Genomic DNA, 19,652 nt, shown 5'->3' with positions numbered 1-19,652 from the left:
AAATCAACCTTCACCCCCTAGTCTCTAAAAAAAAAATTGTTGCTTATTGACTGAATATTTATTAATAACCCCTAGGAGGCTGAACACAAGAAAAACATGGCTCCGACCTTCCCCCAGTCCATGGAGAAGCTCCAGATTATAAGCTCAGAAACTGTGACATCTTCCCTCCCCTCCAGTCTGGACCAGGTGTATCCCCATGCCAGCCGCTCTGCTAGTGCCAACAGGTCAGCCATCCCGTGGGGAGTGCGACCTGCACAGAGAATCCCGTGCCTTGCCCCCAAAGCCCTCATGATTATAAAGAACAGGGTAAAGTTTCTACTGCTCCTTCATTCTCCCCGGCCAGTGTCTCCCTCCTTCACCTTGTCTGCTCCAGTGACACATCCCAAGGAACAGACATGCCCCGTTTGAGACAGGGCAGCTCCTGCAAAGCCCCACTCTGGGGTAGCAGAGTCATCTGCCCTACGTGGAAACAGAAAGAAAAGGTTCCAGAACAGAGCGGCAGGGCCTGGCTTCAGGGCAGAGACGACATTCAGCAGGGGCTGCAAGTGTCAGCACCCCAAGGTCATCAAGAAAGATAAAAACAGACTTCAGTGGCCCCAGATTTCCAAGTACTTCTACTTCCTCTTTTTGACCACATAGCTGGGCCCTTGATGGAAACGGCATTTCAGAAGCCTCTCTCCGCCTCTGACAGTTTTGGCTAAAATCCAAAGCAGAAAGCAGAAGCTGCTCTTTCTGGCTTGTTAGCGTCTGAGCTCCCGGAAGAGATTATACCAGAAAAGCCTGGGAGATTTACTGGAAATTATACCAGAAGAGACTGTGCTAGAAATGCCTGTGATTATAGAGATTATGCTAGAAGAGATGTTGTGAAGACAAAGGGGGTGGGGTGCCCCTCAGGCAGCACTTAGGGAGTGGGGAGGTGTCCTGGAGACCCTGAGGAGTCAGATGTGGAGGGAGAGGAGAGGCTGGTGGGATCAGGCAACACAGGGTGACAGTGGCCTGAGGATGTGATGAGACCTCAGGGTGATATGCCAGGAACACCAGCTCCTGGGAACTGCAGCTTTCAGCTGTGACAAAGGCAGGTGTGGTCCCACACCATGAGAGGCACCCCTTTGTGGGGAACCCGGGAGTTGCACAAAGGGCTCCTCAACAGTAAACAAGGAAGGGATTTTGAAAACGTGGTGCTGGGGCACACCTGATCCCCCTCCCAGGCTGTCTCAAGCTGTCTCCTGTCTCCCAGTGTCTGAGTTTGCTAGGGTTCTCATAACAAAACACCGACTGAGGCGCTTAAACTGGAGAAATTTCTTTTCTCTCAGTTCTGGAAGGCAGAAGTCCAAGATTTAGCAGCAGCAGAGTTCCTCCAAGGCTCTCCTTGGCTAGTAAATGCCACCTTCTCCCTGTGTCCTCACGTGGCCTTCCCTCTGGGCCTGTCAGCATTCTAATTGCCTCTTGTCATAAAGACATCAGACATATTGGATAAGGGCCCACCACAATTACCTCATTCTAACTTAATTACCTCTTTCAAGACCCTGTCTCCAAATACAGTCACATCCTGAGCTACTAGGGGTTAAGGCCTCAACATATGAATTTGGAGGGGACACAAATTCAACCCCTCATGCCCACCACCTCCCACCCTACCCCAGAAGCACAAAATGGTCTCCCTCCTGCCTCAAGGACTCTGGTATTCTCCAGGTTTGAGGGCCAGCCCTCTGTCCATGCTGCAGTGTAGATTGAGATCTTTGTAGATGGAATCTTGAATGTCAACATTTGTGACAACTAAAAGACAATCCCCCTGCCCAACTTTGGCCACAGTTCCTTGGAGTCAGAGTGGTGAGTGGGCAAGTAACTCAGTCCTATCAAATGTGCCCATGGACACTGAGGTATGAGCAGCTCTGCCCACTCTGCATTCTCCTGGCTGTTCATGACGTGAGCAACAGCAAGCTCAGGGTGCTCTGCCAGTGAGGGTCTGCTACTTTGCATTCTCCTTTCTCATGTTCCTTGTCTTCCTACAGTTCTTCAGCAAGCACACCACCTTCCTGCCTGATGCATCGCTAACTTGGCAGTCAAGTAGCATTCGTTCTTCACAGTAAAGGGTTTATGCCTCTCCTCTTAAGCAGACTGTAAACTTCTTGGTGTTAGAAGCTCTGTCTTAAGTCTATGTGTATCATAACCCTGCACATAGCAGGACACAGTAGTCAGGAACAGTGAAGGGTCTGAGATCTAACTGTATATGCAGGTCAGCAAGTCAGTCTGCCACAGTTTCATGGATGCTGGTAGAAGCCACAAAACCCCAAGTTGTGACAAAGAACAATTTATTACACACGGCAATAGCAGTGGTCACAGTAGCAGCATTTTTGCTTGGGTTCTAGGACCCCAGTTCCCACAGACAATGCAAAGAGGCATTGCAGGTGACACCAGCACACCCAGTGGGCTGGGTTCTAGAAGAGGAACCCTGAGCTTAAGGCATCTGATTCTTTTATAACAGGCGATCATGCTTGTCCTTTGGTCCAGAAGAAGACACTATTTTCCAAGGCTGCCCACCAGGAGGTGAGAACATCTTTGAAAAGGCAGCCAGTGCCACTGCTCACAAGATGTGTAGAAACATGAGACCTGGGGAAAGGCGGCCATCCACATTTTTGGATGGGTTGAGTATTCCCTGAAGCCTGGCTAAGTGAGGCCCCGTAGGTTCTTCCCCTGCTAATGGGTCTCTTTTCACATTATCCACTTCAACCCAGCTTGGCTTCTGGGCTCAGTTACTTTACATTTGCCTGTTTAGCAAAGAATTGGGGACTTCCATTACTCCATCACTGGGGGTAAAATAAATGTTGAGGTTCAGGAGATTCCAAATTCCTCTGAGATTCTAATGTCTTCTTTACTGGGGACTGAGAGAGGGATGGGGACTGCAATGGTTCTGAGCCCAAGTTTTTCCGCCTGATGATTTGTGGGCTCTGGATCCTGGGAAATGAGGAAACCAGCTGGCTTCACACCTGCAGCTCATCCAAGGCTGGGTCTCCTGGGGAGGGGTTCTTGAGCACTCCACACCCCTCAACCACGAAACAGAACATAACATTCTACACTGCAAGCTCCTACATAGTGGCCAGCAAGCTTTGTGTGTAAAAAGCCTATTAGTAAATATTTTATGCTTTGTGGGCCATTCAGTCTCTGTTAAGACTCCTCAGCTCTGCCCTTGTAGCACAAAAACAGCTACAATGTGTAAACAAATGGTCGTGGCTGTGTTTAGATAAATTTTTATTTACAAAATTCGATGGTGAGCTGGATTTGCCCCTCGGGATGTAATCAGCTGACCCTGCACATATTCTGAACACACTCCTGTCTCGCAGGCTTCTTTATGCGCCTCTATGTAAAGCACAGGCTGGTGAGGGCCCCAGGGAGAGCAGCACCGCAGCACCGCCCTCGGCACAGGCCCCCAGTCCAAGTCCCGTGCGGGAGCAGGTCTCGCCCAGCGCAGCAGCTCTGCACCTCTGTGATACCACTCTGCCAAGAGGGAAGGTGCAGGCCCTGCAGCCCATTGGCTTGGATCTGAAGACCAGCCCTGTGGGGCTGCTAAGTCATGAAACTGACCTCATGGAGATTTCATAAAGCCCCTACCAGCTTTCCAGCTAGAGAAATGCTTACATCTATATATTTATGTCTTCACATATAAAGAAAATGGAAAAAGTCAAAATCAATTCACTATCATTTACAATGAAAGGAAAGAAGACTAAGGATGGTGTTTATGTGGGTGTGGAGAGAGGAAAAGAGACAGAACCAATACTAATTACTGCTAAACAAAAAAAGAGAAAGGAAGGAAGATGGGGAGGGAGGGGGCAAAAATCTCGTTCCATGCTCCACACAGTTCTCTCAAGTCTACAGGCTGAGGTCGTCGGAGCCTAGACAATCTCAGCAGGTAAGAAGATTCTAGGCCCACTAGACTTCCTTCCACTTTACACTGAATTGAATAAAGTCATTAAAAGGGGTTTTGCCACCTGGGATGTAGAGCAGAACATAATTAAATTTAGTCTTCTTGGGACAGTGTTTCAATGGGATAAGTCAGCTCCCATTTAACCTCATACATAGCAACACAAAGAAAGGCCTTTCACGGCGCACAAGGTGTATAAACAAAGAGAAACCATATCTTTCTGGGCAAAATTGTTTTTCTGGATTGTTTATTGTGTTTAATCAGCACTGTGGAAAATGCAACAATATCTGTTCATGGACTTGAGAACCCCGGAGCGGGAACAGCAGGTGCTGATGTGGGGAGAAGAAAGGAGGAGGATCTGGACAGCAGCCATAGGGGAGGCAAGTGTGAGGAGCCAGGAGTGGGGGCCCTGGGCTGCCCCAGACAGAGACATGCGGGCATCCCGGTGGGGTCTTTGGCGGCTCACAGGACAAAGGCAGTGGAGGTCTGCTCCCTAGAGGGTGAGGGGGGCACTGAATTCTCCCCTAGTAGTCTCTTCTCTGATCCTTCCTCATTCTGGAAAAAAAAAGAAAAAAGAAATCCTTCAGGGAAAAGGATGCAGGCAGAGTTAGCATCATAGAACTCAGAAAGCAGAAAGAGGAAAGGAGGAGGGAAAGGAAAAGGTGACAGGAAACACAGATTAGGCAAAAAAAAAAAAAAAAAAAAAAAAAAAACAAGGTGGCAGAGGAAGGGGAGTGGGACAAACACTTGGGACAGGGCAGAGGGGAGAGTGGGGCGATCAGAGCAAGGGAGGGCGCAGAGAGGCACAGGGCAGCGACAGTTGGCCCAGGACCGTGGTGACGGCCACATTCCCCGACAGCAAAGGGGAGAGTTGCATATGGAAAGAAGCTGAGGGGGACCAGCCCGGCCTCAGGTTCGGGTGCCCCTGACCCTGCACTCCTACCTACACTCCTACTCACCACCCAGACTCACACTGCCCAGCGGCCCCTGCCCGATAACTCACCAGGGGCTGGGAGCTCTGGCCACACCAGTTTCGAAGATTCACTCCCAAGGAAGCCAGGGACACAATGACCTTGAAGACACAGCCAGCCAGGAACAGGGCACGGACTGCTGTGAACAACTTCTGGAGATAAGGGAAAAACAAAGATAGTTAGGTATCAGCTACTCCAATGCTGCCACATCACCACCCTCTCCACCCACCCAGGCACTGACTCTATCCAGCTTGCTGCTCCCACCACAGCTGACTGTGTTTCCAGCCACAGCTTCCATCCCACTGGCTTGTCTGCAGAGTGACCTTATCACTCCCTGTCAAGAAGTGGAGACTATTCCTTCAATCCCTAGAATCTGGAAGGGCCTAGGACTGCTTTGGCCACAGTGAAAGTGACACTATCCAGTGACAGGGTAGCCCTTAGCTGGTCTGGCAGCTTCTACTTTCTGTCTCCTGACATGCTTGCAACTAGGGTGCTCCCCATCGGAATCCAGTTTCTGTGCTATGAGAAGCCCAAGCCACGTGGAGAAGCCATCGCTGGCTCTTGCTGACAGCCTCCGCTGAGCTCTGGACCATGCAGCTGCATCATCTCAGACCCCCAACCTTGGTGAGCACTTGGATAACTTCACCCCCATCTGACTGTAACTGCATGAGAAAACCCGTGAGTGAGGATGGCTCGTCTGAATCCAGCCAACTCATAGCACCATGAGAAATAATAGTTGTAATTTTAAGCCACTACATTTTGGGATGGTTTTTAATTCAGGAATGGAAAACTGGGATACCGACACACCAGAAAAGCCAGAAGAGTGGCCCGCTATCTCCTCTCTGAAATGTCTCCTCTTTGTTCCTCATCCCCTTTGATTCAGAGGATCTTCATATCATGAGGTCTGAGAAATGTCTGCAGCTTACATTAAAACCTCCTGAATGAAAGACTCAGCATGAGGTCCAAGTTCAAAGAGCCTACATCTCTCTCCTCCAGCGCCCCCAGCTCCCTGGGAACAAAGAGCTGTGATGGGTCCCCAAAGACTGGACTCTTCCTGCTCACCCTCAGCATCTGCATGTAAGCTCTACACTCCTCCTTCTGCCATTGGCTCTCTTGACTTCGCCATCTGTACCCAGTGGTAGGGATGACGAAGTCCAAGGGATCACACACAGTGTCAATGTATAAAAAGGGTTCAGTTTGCCAGATGAAGCTATTCACGCAGAGGACAACAGCAGCCATAGCTGTAGCAAAGCCTGACAGGGTGAACAGGCTGGATACATAGCCCTGGAAGAGAAAGAGGGTCAAGACACAGGCTCCTTCAATCAGTGGAAGAGTCATGAGGTCCCTGCCTCAAAGCCATCTCCTCTTCCCCAGCCCTTGTCCAGGAAACCCTCTCCTCCCCTCCAAGAAAGACCCCAAGATATTGGCAACCAAAGGGCAGAAGACAGATAATGGAGCAGAACTCAGGAGGGGGTCAGTGAACAAGGTGGAGGAGAGAGGGTGTCCAAGACTCACAGCGAGTTTGCCCGGGTGCTTCTCATGGACAATGGCCCCAGCTCCCGCTGCGATTGCCTGAAAAGAGACACCAGAAAAAGGCCTCCAGTTTACTCTTCTGAATTGGTCTATCATCACCCTCCCACCAGCAGTTCCCAGAACAGTCAATGTGAAGCAGGATCCCAGGAAAAGACAAAGAACTCTGACACAGAGACAGGACTCCACCTACACCTGCCCCACCTCTCCCACTTGTCTTCAAGAGAAAAATGGAAGTGACAGGGTCTCAGCTACACCCTAGGGCAGCTTCCTCATGGCCAAAGGCCATTTGGCCCCAGAGGCTTTGGTTGCTTCCCCAGAGCCCCAACCCAGACCTATAAGCACCTTCTTGCCCATTACAACTTGCCTCCCTCCAGGCTCACAGCCTGTTCCTTACTCACCACAGACCCCACCCAGAAGGCACAGCCTGAGGCACGCAGCACAGTCCAGGGCCCCAAGCAGAGACACACTCCAAGAGCACAACTCACAACCCCCAGCAATATCTGAGTCACCTGCAAGACAGAATGAGAAACCAGACCCCTTTCCATGAGCCCACGTGCCCCAGCTGCCCCGGGAGCAGCTGCCTGGCTCCTATCTAGGTGGCTCTCCTCTCCATTTCCTCTGCCTTAACCTCTGCAGCTCTGATTCTGGAAGGTTCTGTCCCCTTAAAATCCATGAAGCAGCACTGGCCTGGGTCTCCCCTCACCCTTCTCATAGGCTTGGCTATTTATCCTTCATCACTTTTTCCCAACTTCAACAGTTTCTCATCCCACCTGAAGATTCCCACTTTTTCCCCCCATTCTCCTTCAGAGGTCCCATTGTCCCATCCAAATACCCAGCCTGACCTGAGCTTCTGGCCTATCCTTTCTCTTCAGATCCAAACGCACACTCTTGAGGGCTCTGTGACAGACACAAAGATGTGCCGCTAAGACACCCTTCAAGAAAGGGCTTGTTTGATTGCTGACCGCCTACAGTTGTCAGCTCCTTCAGGGTCACCCTAATTTTTCAAGCTGAAGACACATGCTGAGGAGAGCCCCCCAGCCAATGACTAAGCAAGACAGTGGCTCAAAGGCCATCTCCACCCAGTGTGGAACTCCTGCAGTGGGCAGCCTTTGCCTGGAAACTCCCCACTGGCCTGGTAGAGTCTGCATTGCAGCCTGATGGTTCCTCCTACCCAATCCTGCTCCCTCTCTTTTCATTCCATAGGTATCATACCCCAAAAAGCCGTTCACACACCTAACTCCAACTCAGAAGAGAATTCCTCTTCTTCCTGGAAAACCCAACTGTCACCACCTGCACATCCTACTGGCATCTCGAATTTGTCACATCCAAATCCCACACCCCCCACCAACTACCACACACACACACACACACACACATCTCTTGAACCACCTGCACATCCTACCGGCATCTCGGATTTGTCACATCCAAATCCCACACTCCCCCTGCTACCACACACACACATCTCTCAAATGTCTGCTCCTCCTGACTTTGAGGGCTCTGATCTCCTGGTCACCCATACTTCAACCCTCTGTATGCTGTGGATGCCTGTCTTCCCTTATCCCCCACATCCCTTCACTCCCATGCCATGGAGGTCTGCGAAGGACAGGGACTCCTTTATCTCCCTACCATTCCTGCTATGATTATGCAAGTGCAGACCCTTGATCCTTCTCACCTGGATGCCTCCTGACTCTGAGGCAGGTTCCTGCTCATAATCCATCCACAGTCTTCTCACTGTCAAAGCTGATTCAGGACAGACTCCACCCCTGGTCTTTCAAGGTTCTCAGCAATATGGCCCCAAATCACCCATTCACGAAGCCCATTTTCTTTACTCTTAACCATTATAGAACTTGCCCTATGCCTTCTGGCCTCTTTGCCTTCGCTCCTGTCATTCTTTAACCTGGAATTCTTTTTTGTCCATCTTCCACCTCTGTCTATACCTATCCTTTCTCCATTCAGGGTTCTCCTGCCCTCAAGGATGTCAGATGTGCTTCTCCCTCGCCTGATCTACCTTTAGTTCCAGTCATTAGTGTAGCTGCTGTTTCTTCTGATGGTCACTGAGCACTTTTAGATATAGCCCAGGGATTCTCTCTGTAGTTTGGCCTGAAGTGCTGAACACATTGCCTTGCACCTGTAGGCTCTCAGTCCATGTCGGGTCAATGAAACTGAATTAATAGCCTCTAGACTCTTCTTCCTGTTGCCCCACCTCTGGCTGGGACCAACTCCTCTGCACCAAAGAGGAGGTCGATTATTCTTTTTCATCCAAATTTCTGTGGGGATACTTACAACTTTTTCCTACACAGGATGAGGTATAAATAGTGATTTCTCATGTCCCTCTCATGGAAATTCAACCCACTTTCCTTTTTTGCATCCTATTGAAGAAGGAGAGTTTCCATTGTGAAAGCTGAGCCTACAAATGGGGTCATTCTTGTCACACTCAGCTAAAACAGAGTCAAGTGGCCAGGGGCAAAAAGCACTAGGGGCACAAAATGTTGCTCCCAAAACGTAATTCTCTACAAATCAGGCTGCTGAAGCTGCCTGCTGCAACCTGAAACCAGCTTTATCTACAGCTTCTGACCTTGCTACAACTCTACGATTCGTTTTATCCACACCATCGCTCACCCATCAGAGCTCGCCAGCTCCCCAAAACCTATGATCTTTCTTGAAGGGCAATATGCAACATTTCTCCTTTTTATAAGCCTTTAACCTTCTCTTTGTTCCAAAGACATACTGCAGACCACCTGGTCTGTGTGTATGCCCCAAATTGCAATTATCTACTCCCAAATAAAATGTTTTAATTTTGAAGATTTGATTCTATATTTTAATTGACCGCATCACCTCGTTAATGTGCCCCCCATCCTGCACCAGCCCAGTCTTACCCCTAGAGCCAGCTGCTCATAACCAATCCTGGCTGTGGAAGGCACAGTGTCCCCAGGGTGAAAAAGAAATTTCTTCAGGGAACTTCCAGCTTTCAGCAGTTGTGTCAAAGTTGACTCCTGGTGGATGTGGACGTTGATGTGGGAGGGCTGGGATGGCGTAGAGGCCACAGCAACTCCATTCACAATCACCATGTTTTGGGTCATCCTGCCTGTCGGGGAGAAGACATACAGAAGTGAGGTCTGGGAACTAGGTGAGGGAAAAATACACAGCACAGGTGAAAGGAGAGAAATAGTGTCTTTGTCAAGACCCCAGATGGGCACAATGGCTCACGCCTGTAATCCCAGCACTTTGGGAGGCTGAAGTGGGTGGATTACCTGAGGTCAGGAGTTCAAGACCAGCCTGGCCAATGTGGCAAACCCCTTCTCTATTAAAAATACAAAAATTCGCATGGTGGTGTGCACCTGTAGTCCCAGCTACTCAGGAAGCTGAGGCAGGAGAATCACTTGAATCTGGGAGGCTGAGGTTGTAGTGAGCTGAGATCTTGCCACTACACTCCAGCCTGGGTAACAGAGTGAGACTCCGTCCCAAAAAAAAAAAAAAAAAAGTCTTTGTCAAGATCCAAAAGGTCTTCCCAGTGCAGATATCAATGTCACAGTGACCTTAGTGATTAGTGACTTAGTATATCTGTATACATATCTTTGCACATAATACTTTACACATAAAAATGTTAAGAGATACAAAAGGCTATATATATCTTTAAAACCTTATCTCTCATCTTTTTCCCTCAACCACCTATTTGCCTTGCAGATGGAAAGTAATATTATCGGTTTCTTATAAATCCTACCATGACATTTTTGCATACAAAAGTGTGAAAAAGTATTTCTCCTCCCTTTTCCCCCTTTTCCCACAAATAGCAGCATACTATACACACTGATTTGCATGATGCTGTGTTCACATGATCGTATGTTTTTAGAATAACCCTACATGAGTTCGTGAAAACTGTCAACCTAAATAACAGAGAGAGGCTCTCCAAAAGAAAATGAGATTTATTCCGGAATAGGGCATTACAACGAGAATATGCTTACCATAGCAAATCATGTGAACATTCAGGCAGGTAAAAGAAGACAAAGGTTTTTAAAGGAAAAATGGGGAGACTTACATAATCACTTTGAGATGATCATCCTTGGCTACAAGGATCAATAACAAGGGTGACACCTGTCCAGGGTTAGACAGGCAGTTGCTGGTGGATGTCCTCACAGAAGTATTTTTTTGTGTAAGGTTATCATTTTACAGAGTCCTTTGTGATGATTTTTGTTACCAGGTATTTACGCATGAGAACCCTGCCTTGTGGGCTTTCTCAGGCTCTAATTTTCAGATTTTTTTTTAACACAAGCGACTCGATTATGATTCTGACAAGTTTCACAAAAGCTTCTTCACTCATTTGTGTAGCTGCATGTATTTCATGAGTATGAATTTCTTATAATTTATTTAAGTGGTTCCCTATTGGCAGACATTTAGGTTATTTCCAATCCTTTTCCATTACAGACAATGTGGAATTGGCAGGGCAACTGGGATGTGCATTTGCAACTTTAGTAGATATTGTCAGTTATCCTCCATGGAGGTGGTAGCAATTCACATTCAGGAGGCAAACTCTTTTATCCTTTTCCTTTTATATGGGGAAAAATGCATTGATTTTAATCAATTTTATGTAATAAAATGTCCCATTTTAAATGTATATCTCGGCCGGGTGCGGTGGCTCAAGCCTGTAATCCCAGCACTTTGGGAGGCCGAGATGGGCGGATCACAAGGTCAGGAGATTGAGACCATCCTGGCTAACACGGTGAAACCCCATCTCTACTAAAAATACAAAAACGAGCCAGGCGAGGTGGTGGGCGCCTGTAGTCCCAGCTACTCGGGAGGCTGAGGCAGAAGAATGGCGTGAACCCGGGAGGCGGAGCTTGCAGTGAGCTGAGATCTGGCCACTGCACTCCAGTCCGGGCTACAGAGCGAGATTCCGCCTCAAAAAAAAGTAAAAATAAAAAAATAAATGTATATCTCAATGAGTTTTGACAAATTTATACGTTTGTGCAATTACAGCTACAATCAAGATAAAGGACATTCCTGCACTGCAACACGTTCCCTAAAGCCCCTCCCCAGGAAATAACCCCAACCACTAGCCATGAGCAACCACTAACTTGCTTTCTGTAACGATTTGCATGTATTTTTAATCCATGGTTCTCTTTTATTATTATTATTTTTTTTTTTTTTGAGATGGAGTCTCACTCTGTCACCCAGGCTAGAGTGCAATAGTGCGATCTCAGCTCACTGCCAGCTCCACCTCCCAGGTTCACACCATTCTCCTGTGTCAGCCTCCCAAGTAACTGGGACTACAGGTGCCCACCACCAAGCCCAGCTAATTTTTTTGTATTTTTGGTAGAGACGGGGTTTCACTGTGTTAGCCAGGATGGTCTCAATCTCCTGACCTCGTGATCCACCCGCCTCAGCCTCCCAAAGTGCTGGGATTACAGGCATGAGCCACCGCGCCTGGCCAGTTCTCTTTTATATTTTAGAGAGAGAGATGGGGTATTGCTTTGTTGCCCAGGGTGGTCTCAAACTCCTGGACTCAAGCAATCCTCCCACCTCAGCCTCCCAAAGTGCTGCAATTACAGGTGTGAGCCACCAGGACCACGCCTGGCCCATAGTTCTCTTATTATGAGTGAGGTTGATTTTTTTTTCATATGTTAAGGGGCGTTTTTATTTATTCTTTTGTGAGCTCTCCGTTCACATCCTATGTCCTTGTTTTGTTTTGATTTTTTCTATGGAAGTTCTTTATCTATTCACCAAATTACCATTTGTGATATAAGTTTCAAATGTTTCTTTACAATTTGTAGTTTATTTTTTGACCTTGTTTGTATTTTCATACACTCCATATTCTATTTCATTCTATTTATGGTGTCTAGCTCTTAGACTTTTAAAGGACTTCCCCGTTTCAAGATTACAAAATAATCTTCCATATTTTCTTCTAAGTGGCTTTATGCTTTCAGTTTTCACTTTTAAATGTTGACCATCTGGAATTTGGGAGCTGCGTGACCAACCTTGGCCGTTGGGATACACGGATCCAAGTTCTGTTGCTGACATTCCGATGTTTAACTTCTGAAAGATACGTTCCATTTGTGGAATACATCTTCTTTTTCTCAGTGATTTAAAATTCTCTCCTGAGCAGAAACGAAGTTCCCCTAGGAATGTAGGCCTATTCTAGTCCTTATATTCTGCCCATTGGCACGTCTCATGGGCTAGGCATCATTACCACAATTTTAACCTGGAGCTTAATGCTAATTGGGCTGTTTCACAATCCCCTCGTGTGGTTTTCTTTCAGAATTGTCATGGCTATTTTTGCTAGATTACTTCTCCACGTGCACTTTAGAATCAGCTTGCCTGGCTCTAAAATAAATCCTGCATAGGTAATTCTAATGGACATCCTGGCTAAGTATCACAGTTTAAATCAAATATTATTAACAATTCTAATAACACCTGCCATTCGTCCTCTACCTACTTTTCAAAGCACGTTCACTCTTTCACCCACCTGGCCTCCTTGGGGTTAGAAAAGACAGGAGTTAGACAATTCCACACATGCACAAAGGAGCATCAGACTGCTTCCCACAAAACGAAGCCCAGCCCCAGATTCCAGCCAGACCTTCCCTTGAGGGCCCAGGCCTCGCCCTGAGTGCACCTCAGGTTCCAGCTATCTCCGGGCCCCCAGGACCACGGCTTCCCCCACCCCACGCCAACCCCTAGATCTGCCTCGCCCCCTCCTGAGGAGTCGGATCTGAACCAGGCCGGCACCGCAGAGATTACCCCTGCCGGCCGCCGGACGCCTGGTAGGTGGTGGGCTCTTCCCGGCTGCCCCGAACGCTTTTCTCTGTCCAGCTCCTCCTGTGCCCCGGGACTGGGGAAAGCGTCCGGCAGCCCCGCCACGCCCTGGCCCCGTCCCAGGAGTCACCCCACCGTAGGGCTCCAGCCAGGGTCCAGATGTGCGGGTGGCGGAAAGTACAGGGGACGAGCCAGGCCCAAGTCTCTCCTCCTGCTCTCCAGCCGTTTTTCTGGGGAGAAACACCTGCACCCAGCTGTCCCTCCCTCCTACGCGAGTTCTCCTGGAAACCAGGATGGAGGGAGAAAGACGTCTTGTGGACAGGACGGGGTGGGGGCATGGCCCTGGGGACTCCTCGTGACAGAGGGTCCTGCGGCAAGAGGGTCTCCCGGGCCGCAGGGGCCCCGCCTCACCTGCCGTCCTCCGGGAGCTGGCGGCGTAGCAGAGCGGACAGGAGCTGACCCCGAGCAGGGGAGCGACGGGAGGGCGGAGATGGCAGATGCAGGGGTGGGGGCTGAGGCCCCGCCCAGGCTGCGCGGTTTCCCGAAACCAGCTGCGGCCCCGGGGTCCGGCAGGGGGGGTTCAGCCTGGAGGAGCGGACCTGGCGGGAGAAGGCAGAGCCCCGCGCGACCCCTGAGCTCGCCCACATTCGCACGCCGGCCCTGGCTGGGCGGAGCTGGGGGCGAGGACGACCCCACGGGCTTTCCCAGGGCCGTCCGCCCGCGCACCCTCCCAGCTCCCCAGAGCCCAGTGACCCTCGGGCAGCGAGAGAACCCCAGACGGACCCCAGGCCCTGCAGCCTGCCGTGAACCCGAGGGGCTGAAGTTCAACCCTGCCCCCGCCTCCACCTCCAATTCTCAACCCACTTCTCCAGCCGGCGCCCCAGCCGGCGCCCCAGCCCTCCCGCTGCCTGCTCGCAGGTCCCGAGGAGCGCAGGTGAGGCGGCGCCCCACGCCTGGCTGCCCGCGGGACTCCTTCCGCACGCGCCTCGAGGTGCCTCCGCACAGTTGGAGGGGCGTAGGAGGGACCCCCACCCAGGGATGAGACTGCAGGAAGGGGACTGCGGAGGAGGCCAGGTGCGGCCCCCGCTTTTGACCTCCCTCCGCACCGCTCCGCGGTCCTACCCTGGGCAGGGGCGGCGTGAACCTGTCGGGCGTGAGCAATGGTCGGTGGAGCTGGAGGTCGGCGGTGGCGGGGTCGGGGTATCCGGAGCCCAGCTGGGGCGCGGCTGCTGCCACAGGAGTTCCACAGGCAGCCAAGGGCTCGGTCCTGTCCCAGAGCCTGCAGGCTGTGGAGGGGAGACCGCAGGAAGAGCCCGGGTGGAGGGGATGAGGGGTAGGGGCGTGGGGCGCTGCTTGACCTAGACGCCTAGACCCTGGGAGGAGGATGCGGGGGACAGAGCAGATCTGGGGCGAAAGGTGAGGTTCCCGTAGGCTCAGCGGTTGCCGCAGCCCCAGCATGATCAGCAGCCCCCTCTGCTACACGCACTCCCCTCCCGAGGGGGCAGGGGTGCGGCTCTGTGACCAGGACAGCCATTCATTCGGTGACCTTGAGCCCCACTGGCCCCTGACTTCCCCAGCTCCAATGAAATCTGCGAAAATCTTCTGACAGCCCTTCCTCCCTGCTGCTGCCTTCTTCACACACGGTGTCCCTGACAATGGAGACAGCCGACAGTGATGAGATGGCCCCTGAAGCCCCACAACCCACCCACGTCGATGTGCACATCCACCAGGAGTCTGCCCTGGCCAAGCTCCTGCTGACCTGCTGCTCTGCGCTGCGGCCCCGGGCCACCCAGGCCAGGGGCAGCAGCCGGCTGCTGGTGGCCTCGTGGGTGAGTGTGATGTCCTGCCTCGTGGGGCGGCAGGAGGGACTCCCCACCTCCTGCCGCAGCAGCTTTCTGCCAGCCTCCCTCTCAACAGGACACCGAGCCAGTTGTGTCTTCTTACTTAGGAATGTGACTCTCTGGCATTCTCAGTAAGAGCCTGGGAAGGGGAGGCTCTGGGCTGAACGGGTGTGGAGGAGCCACTGGCCCTGCCCAGTCCCAATCAGTGGAGCCCTTTCCTCTCCGTCAAACTCAGGATGGGCCGGCTCTCCTCCCTTTCTCTACTCTTTTCTCCTCCTCCTTCCTCTTCTTCTTTCTCCTCCTCCTCCTCTTCTCCTTTCTCTTCTCCTCTCTCTCTCTCTCCCTCTCTTTTTGGGGTTTTAGCAGTTAATCCCTGCAGTGGCAGGTCCACCTAGGAGCTGGGATCTTAGGGTCCTTTGGCTTCCAGGTGACGCAGATTGTGCTGGGGATCTTGAGTGCAGTCCTGGGAGGATTTTTCTACATCTGCAACTACACCCGCCTGGTCACCTCGGGAGCTGCCATCTGGACAGGGGCTGTGGTGAGTAGAGCAGGACAGTGCTTGACTGCCTGTGAGAAGTGTGAGGCGTTGCTCTCCTGATTGCCTTTCTCCAACATGGCGCCACAGAATGCTGGCAGTCGGAAAGATCTGATTATCTAGGCCCATTCCCTGCCTGTTCAGATGAGCAAACAGCTGAGGGCAGTAGTGGCATGTCCTAGTCACACTGCTCTCCCATACCCTGCCCAGTGCTGCTCCCACCAGGCTGGCCACCTCTCCCTGCCTTCAACAGTTAATGTCAACTAAGGATCTAAGGACCTGCTCATCTCTGGATACTTGCCTTGAGATGAGGGAGGCAGCGCGTGCCAAATAGTATGTGATCCCCCAGGAAGCATCACCCCCTGGTTATTCCCATTGTCCTACACAGGCCCTGCACACAACGGGAACCCAGGAATTGTCAATAGATGGGTGTGTGCAGTTTGCACAGGAGCTGGGTAGGCTGGTCATGGTACCTACACCCTCAGAATAGCAGTAAAACACTTATATTTACTGAGAGAAACCGAGAGTAATCACCTTCACCCAGCCCATGGCAAAATACCCAGATTAGTTACAGAATTAGCCAAACAGGATTCAGGTCCACCTGTCCACTGGGATATACTAGATTTCCTGTTCTTCAAGCTCAGGTGAGTGGATCATTGGGCACTGTTAGGACAGGCTTCTAAACCTAATAGTGCCCACTCTGTATAGACTCACCCTTTATTGAGAGCTTCTGCAACACCCCTATGACTTTTATCCACAAGATCCCACCATCCCTGGAACTTTCATAAAGCACTTGGTGTTGTTTAAAAAGGAAGGTTTAGGAGATCACACCTGGCTTGACCACAAGCTCTTAGGTGTCACTAAAGCAGGGCCTTCTGCAGCCTCAGGAGTTGGATCGGGCTCCACCCTCTCAGCAGTTATCTTACCATGGATAATAAAGCTTAGCAAGAAACCTCCGGCCCAAGCTGAGTGTGCTAGGGAAGGGCCTGCTGCATGGAGGGTGTCTCGTCGGAGGGGACTTGCATTTCCTGTGCTAAGCCTGCTCCTGGCTCAATCTCTCCCCAGGCTGTGCTAGCTGGAGCTACTGCCTTCATTTATGAGAAACGGGGTGGTACCTACTGGGTAAGTTCAGGGAAGGGCATGGGAGGGGACCAGGTTCAGGCTGGAGGCCACCCCAATCTCCTGCCCTGTCACAGGCTTCTCTGGGCCTTGCCCCATTTTCCCCCGATTGGACTCTGGGAGAGACTGAAACACGAAGATTTTTCTCTGCCTCCTCCCTCCGCAGGCCCTGCTGAGGACTCTGCTAGCGCTAGCAGCTTTCTCCACAGCCATCGCTGCCCTCAAACTTTGGAATGAAGATTTCCAATATGGCTATTATTACGACAGTGTCTGCCACATCTCCACCTCGAGTGGCTGGAACACCCCAGCCCCCACTCACAGTCCAGAAGAAGTCAGAAGGCTACACCTGTGCACCTCCTTCCTGTACATGCTAAAGGTAGGTGGTCAAGGGGAAGGTGCAGCAGCAGGTGGGGCAGGGATGGCCAGGCCAGGCCAGGGGCAAGAGTCAGCTTCTCCACCAGAAATAGCTGTACCTATTCTGCACCAAGCTTGAATACTGTCACCAAGGACACAGCATCAAACAAAACAGAAATGGCTCCTGTAGGGTATTACAGACTAGTGGGCAATACAAGCATTAACATAATAATAAATGAACCAATATAGCAAGTGTGCAAAGTGCTGCAAAGGTGTTAAATGCATGGTTTCCCTTGATCCTCTGAAGTCTTGGAGGTTATCAGGGAACCAAATCATAGCCCAAACCTGTCACTGTGTAAATGAGGACGCAGGCCCAATGTGAGGGGTTTCCAGCTGCATTATGCACACTAAATGCATTGACTTCCCCTCCAGAAGCCACAAACTTGAAGATAAAGGGGTAGAGATTTTCCCAGGTCAACAAGGAGCATGAGGACAGAGCAGGAAGGCAGTTGTCATCCTGGTGCTTATGGCCTTGGCCCTCTGTCCCCAGGCCTTGTTCCGTACCCTTCAGGCCATGATCTTGGGTGTCTGGATTCTGCTGTTTCTGGCATCTCTAGCCCCTCTGTGGCTGTACTGCTGGAGAAAGTTCCCAGCCAAAGGGGTGAGTCCCTAAAGTGTGTGCCTGTGTGTTTGGGGCAGTGGAGCTGCTCAAAGGAGACAGGAATGGACAGTGGACAGTTTGGGGAGGAGAAAGGGGCTCATGACCCAAGTCCCAACTATTATCATGCCTGTCTTTCTACCCAGTGGTGGCCCAGCCCGGAAAGCCCCTATCCCCAACCAAGCGGCCCCCAAGTCAAAGAGCCCAGGAATCCAGGGAAGTCCATATCCATGCTATACCTTTGCATCAGGTAGCATGCAGCTGATTCTGGTAGTTCCAGAGCTAAGCAGCCCTGAAGGAAAGACTCCACCCTTTCTTTCCCACTCACGATTGTCTTGCCTTTCCTTTTCCCTTAGAAAAGACACCAGAAGGAGATGTTGGAAGTGAGCTGAATCTAGCCATGCCTCTCCTGATTATTAGCACCTGGTGCTTCTGCACTGTGCATCCCTGCATTTGACTGCTGGAAGAACCAGACTGGGGAAAAGAGACTCTTCAACATCCCCAGTTATCCTGCTGCCACGACCATGGCCACAACCCTGCTCCAGCAGCACTTGCCCATTCCTTACGTCCCTTCCCTATCCTGCTCCGCTTCATGTCCTCTCCTGAGTAGTCATGTGATAATAAACTCTCATGTTATTGTTCCCAGGTTCTCGCTTGGTTATTCCAGGAAATTTCTCTTGGTTGGAGTAGGAAGTGGAGAAGGAGCCAACAGCAAATCTCAGACACCCTCCCACAGCTCCCCAACCTCCTGCCTTAGGCTAGAGCTGCTGGCCCTGGAGCTAGAACTCTTTGAGGCTGGTCCTGTGGCTGTAGGTTCAAAGGCCTAGGAATAAAGGATGAACGGGGCTGAGACTCTGAGCCCACTCCCTACCGCTAACATTTAAGAAGGTGAATGCTTGGCAATTTAAGAATTAGATTTTTTTTTATTGTGACTGTTTGAAAAGATTAAGTAGACAACATAACATTGATAGGACATCCAACAATAAAGAAAGGACATCCAACAATATGACAAAATAGAAACCTTACAAATTATCCATAAAAAATCCTAAAACTGCTGCATAAAATATGAATCATGTATTTTTAAATTCATGACTATGAACCAAGAAAAAGATGGAGGCCATCAAAGCCTATAGAAGAAGTAGGGGCAAGAATTCAGAGTGGAAGCCAGTATCTGCCTGTGTTAGTCCCACAACCACCCACATACTCAGTGTTCCACTTGAAGGACCTACAGGGCTCAGCATGTAGTTGTGTTCATGGCTAAGTTATATTATAGTAAAAGGACACACAAGGTGGGGAAAGAACATATTAGGTGGACTCTGGAAGAATCCGGGCACAGGCTTCCTATATCCTCCCACAGTGAGAGGCTACACAGTAATACAGCAGTGTTTCTGCCCAGGGAAGCCCACCTAAGACTCAAAGACCAGGGTTTTTATTGAGAGCTAGCCACATAGGCACTCCCTCCACTGCACAGCTACTGCAATTCCAGACTCCCAAAGGAAAAGCAGGTGTCCACCTGAAATCACATTGTACAGTCTAGGCAAGCTGACAGAGTGAAATTTAGTACACAGGCACACAAAACCACCTTATCAGCATAGGAACATTCCAGAAGCCCAATTCCTAGAAGACAACCAAGGGTAGCAAAACCTTGTAAAGGGTGACTCTCTGTGTTAACTCTTTCCTGCACACTGCCCTAAGGGCATCTGCCAACCTCTTGCAACCCAAAACTGCACTTAATAACTATGTGAAAGACAATAAATGAAGCCTAGAGCCACTTAAGCTGGAGAGTTACAGTGAAGGACCCAGTATACATCTTCACTTTCAGAGAAGAATTGGGAAAAAAATCCACTCCATAGAGGGGGATGACAAGTAAACTCTTGGTGATAGGAGTCAGATGAAGATTCATGAATACAAGCCGGCCCTAACATGGACTTAGGGATGGAATTCCCACTCCTTGGATAAACCCCCAAACCCTGAGAAA

The 19,652-nt window shown here is 50.5% G+C and overlaps 3 protein-coding genes across 7 annotated transcripts; 1 reads left to right on the top strand and 2 right to left on the bottom strand.

The window, feature by feature from the left end:
• Positions 1–4,133: 4,133 nt before the first annotated feature.
• Positions 4,134–13,703, bottom strand: TMEM176B (transmembrane protein 176B). The gene is made up of 7 exons (XM_033191921.1): positions 13,579–13,703; positions 9,297–9,505; positions 6,819–6,929; positions 6,403–6,459; positions 5,950–6,171; positions 4,920–5,039; positions 4,134–4,471 (listed from the first exon to the last, which is right to left on the bottom strand). The coding sequence occupies exons 2-7, from the start codon at positions 9,498–9,500 to the stop codon at positions 4,379–4,381; spliced, it is 807 nt and encodes a 268-aa protein (XP_033047812.1). The 5' UTR covers positions 9,501–9,505; positions 13,579–13,703; the 3' UTR covers positions 4,134–4,378.
• LOC117073385 (translation initiation factor IF-2-like) lies at positions 13,040–14,737 on the bottom strand. Its single transcript, XM_033194209.1, has 3 exons — positions 14,290–14,737; positions 13,579–13,766; positions 13,040–13,448 (listed from the first exon to the last, which is right to left on the bottom strand). Exons 1-3 carry the CDS (start codon positions 14,623–14,625, stop codon positions 13,040–13,042), a joined length of 933 nt encoding a protein of 310 aa, XP_033050100.1. The 5' UTR covers positions 14,626–14,737.
• Positions 13,963–18,320, top strand: TMEM176A (transmembrane protein 176A). 5 transcript variants are annotated; one of them, XM_033191922.1, is made up of 7 exons: positions 13,963–14,101; positions 14,745–14,996; positions 15,436–15,546; positions 16,609–16,665; positions 16,829–17,038; positions 17,567–17,677; positions 18,031–18,320. In XM_033191922.1, exons 2-7 carry the CDS (start codon positions 14,823–14,825, stop codon positions 18,064–18,066), a joined length of 699 nt encoding a protein of 232 aa, XP_033047813.1. In that variant the 5' UTR covers positions 13,963–14,101; positions 14,745–14,822; the 3' UTR covers positions 18,067–18,320. The 5 variants fall into 5 exon arrangements, with proteins under 5 accessions (XP_033047813.1, XP_033047818.1, XP_033047815.1 ...); XM_033191927.1 differs by having other exon boundaries at positions 13,999–14,101; positions 14,824–14,996; XM_033191924.1 differs by having other exon boundaries at positions 14,004–14,101; positions 14,777–14,996.
• Positions 18,321–19,652: the final 1,332 nt, after the last annotated feature.

This window comes from Trachypithecus francoisi, unplaced genomic scaffold (assembly GCF_009764315.1).
Source record: "Trachypithecus francoisi isolate TF-2019V2 unplaced genomic scaffold, Tfra_2.0 Lachesis_group4, whole genome shotgun sequence".
Taxonomy (NCBI): Eukaryota; Metazoa; Chordata; class Mammalia; order Primates; family Cercopithecidae; genus Trachypithecus; species Trachypithecus francoisi.
Note: the sequence above shows the minus strand (reverse complement) of the source record. Positions and strands in the feature narration are given on the sequence as shown.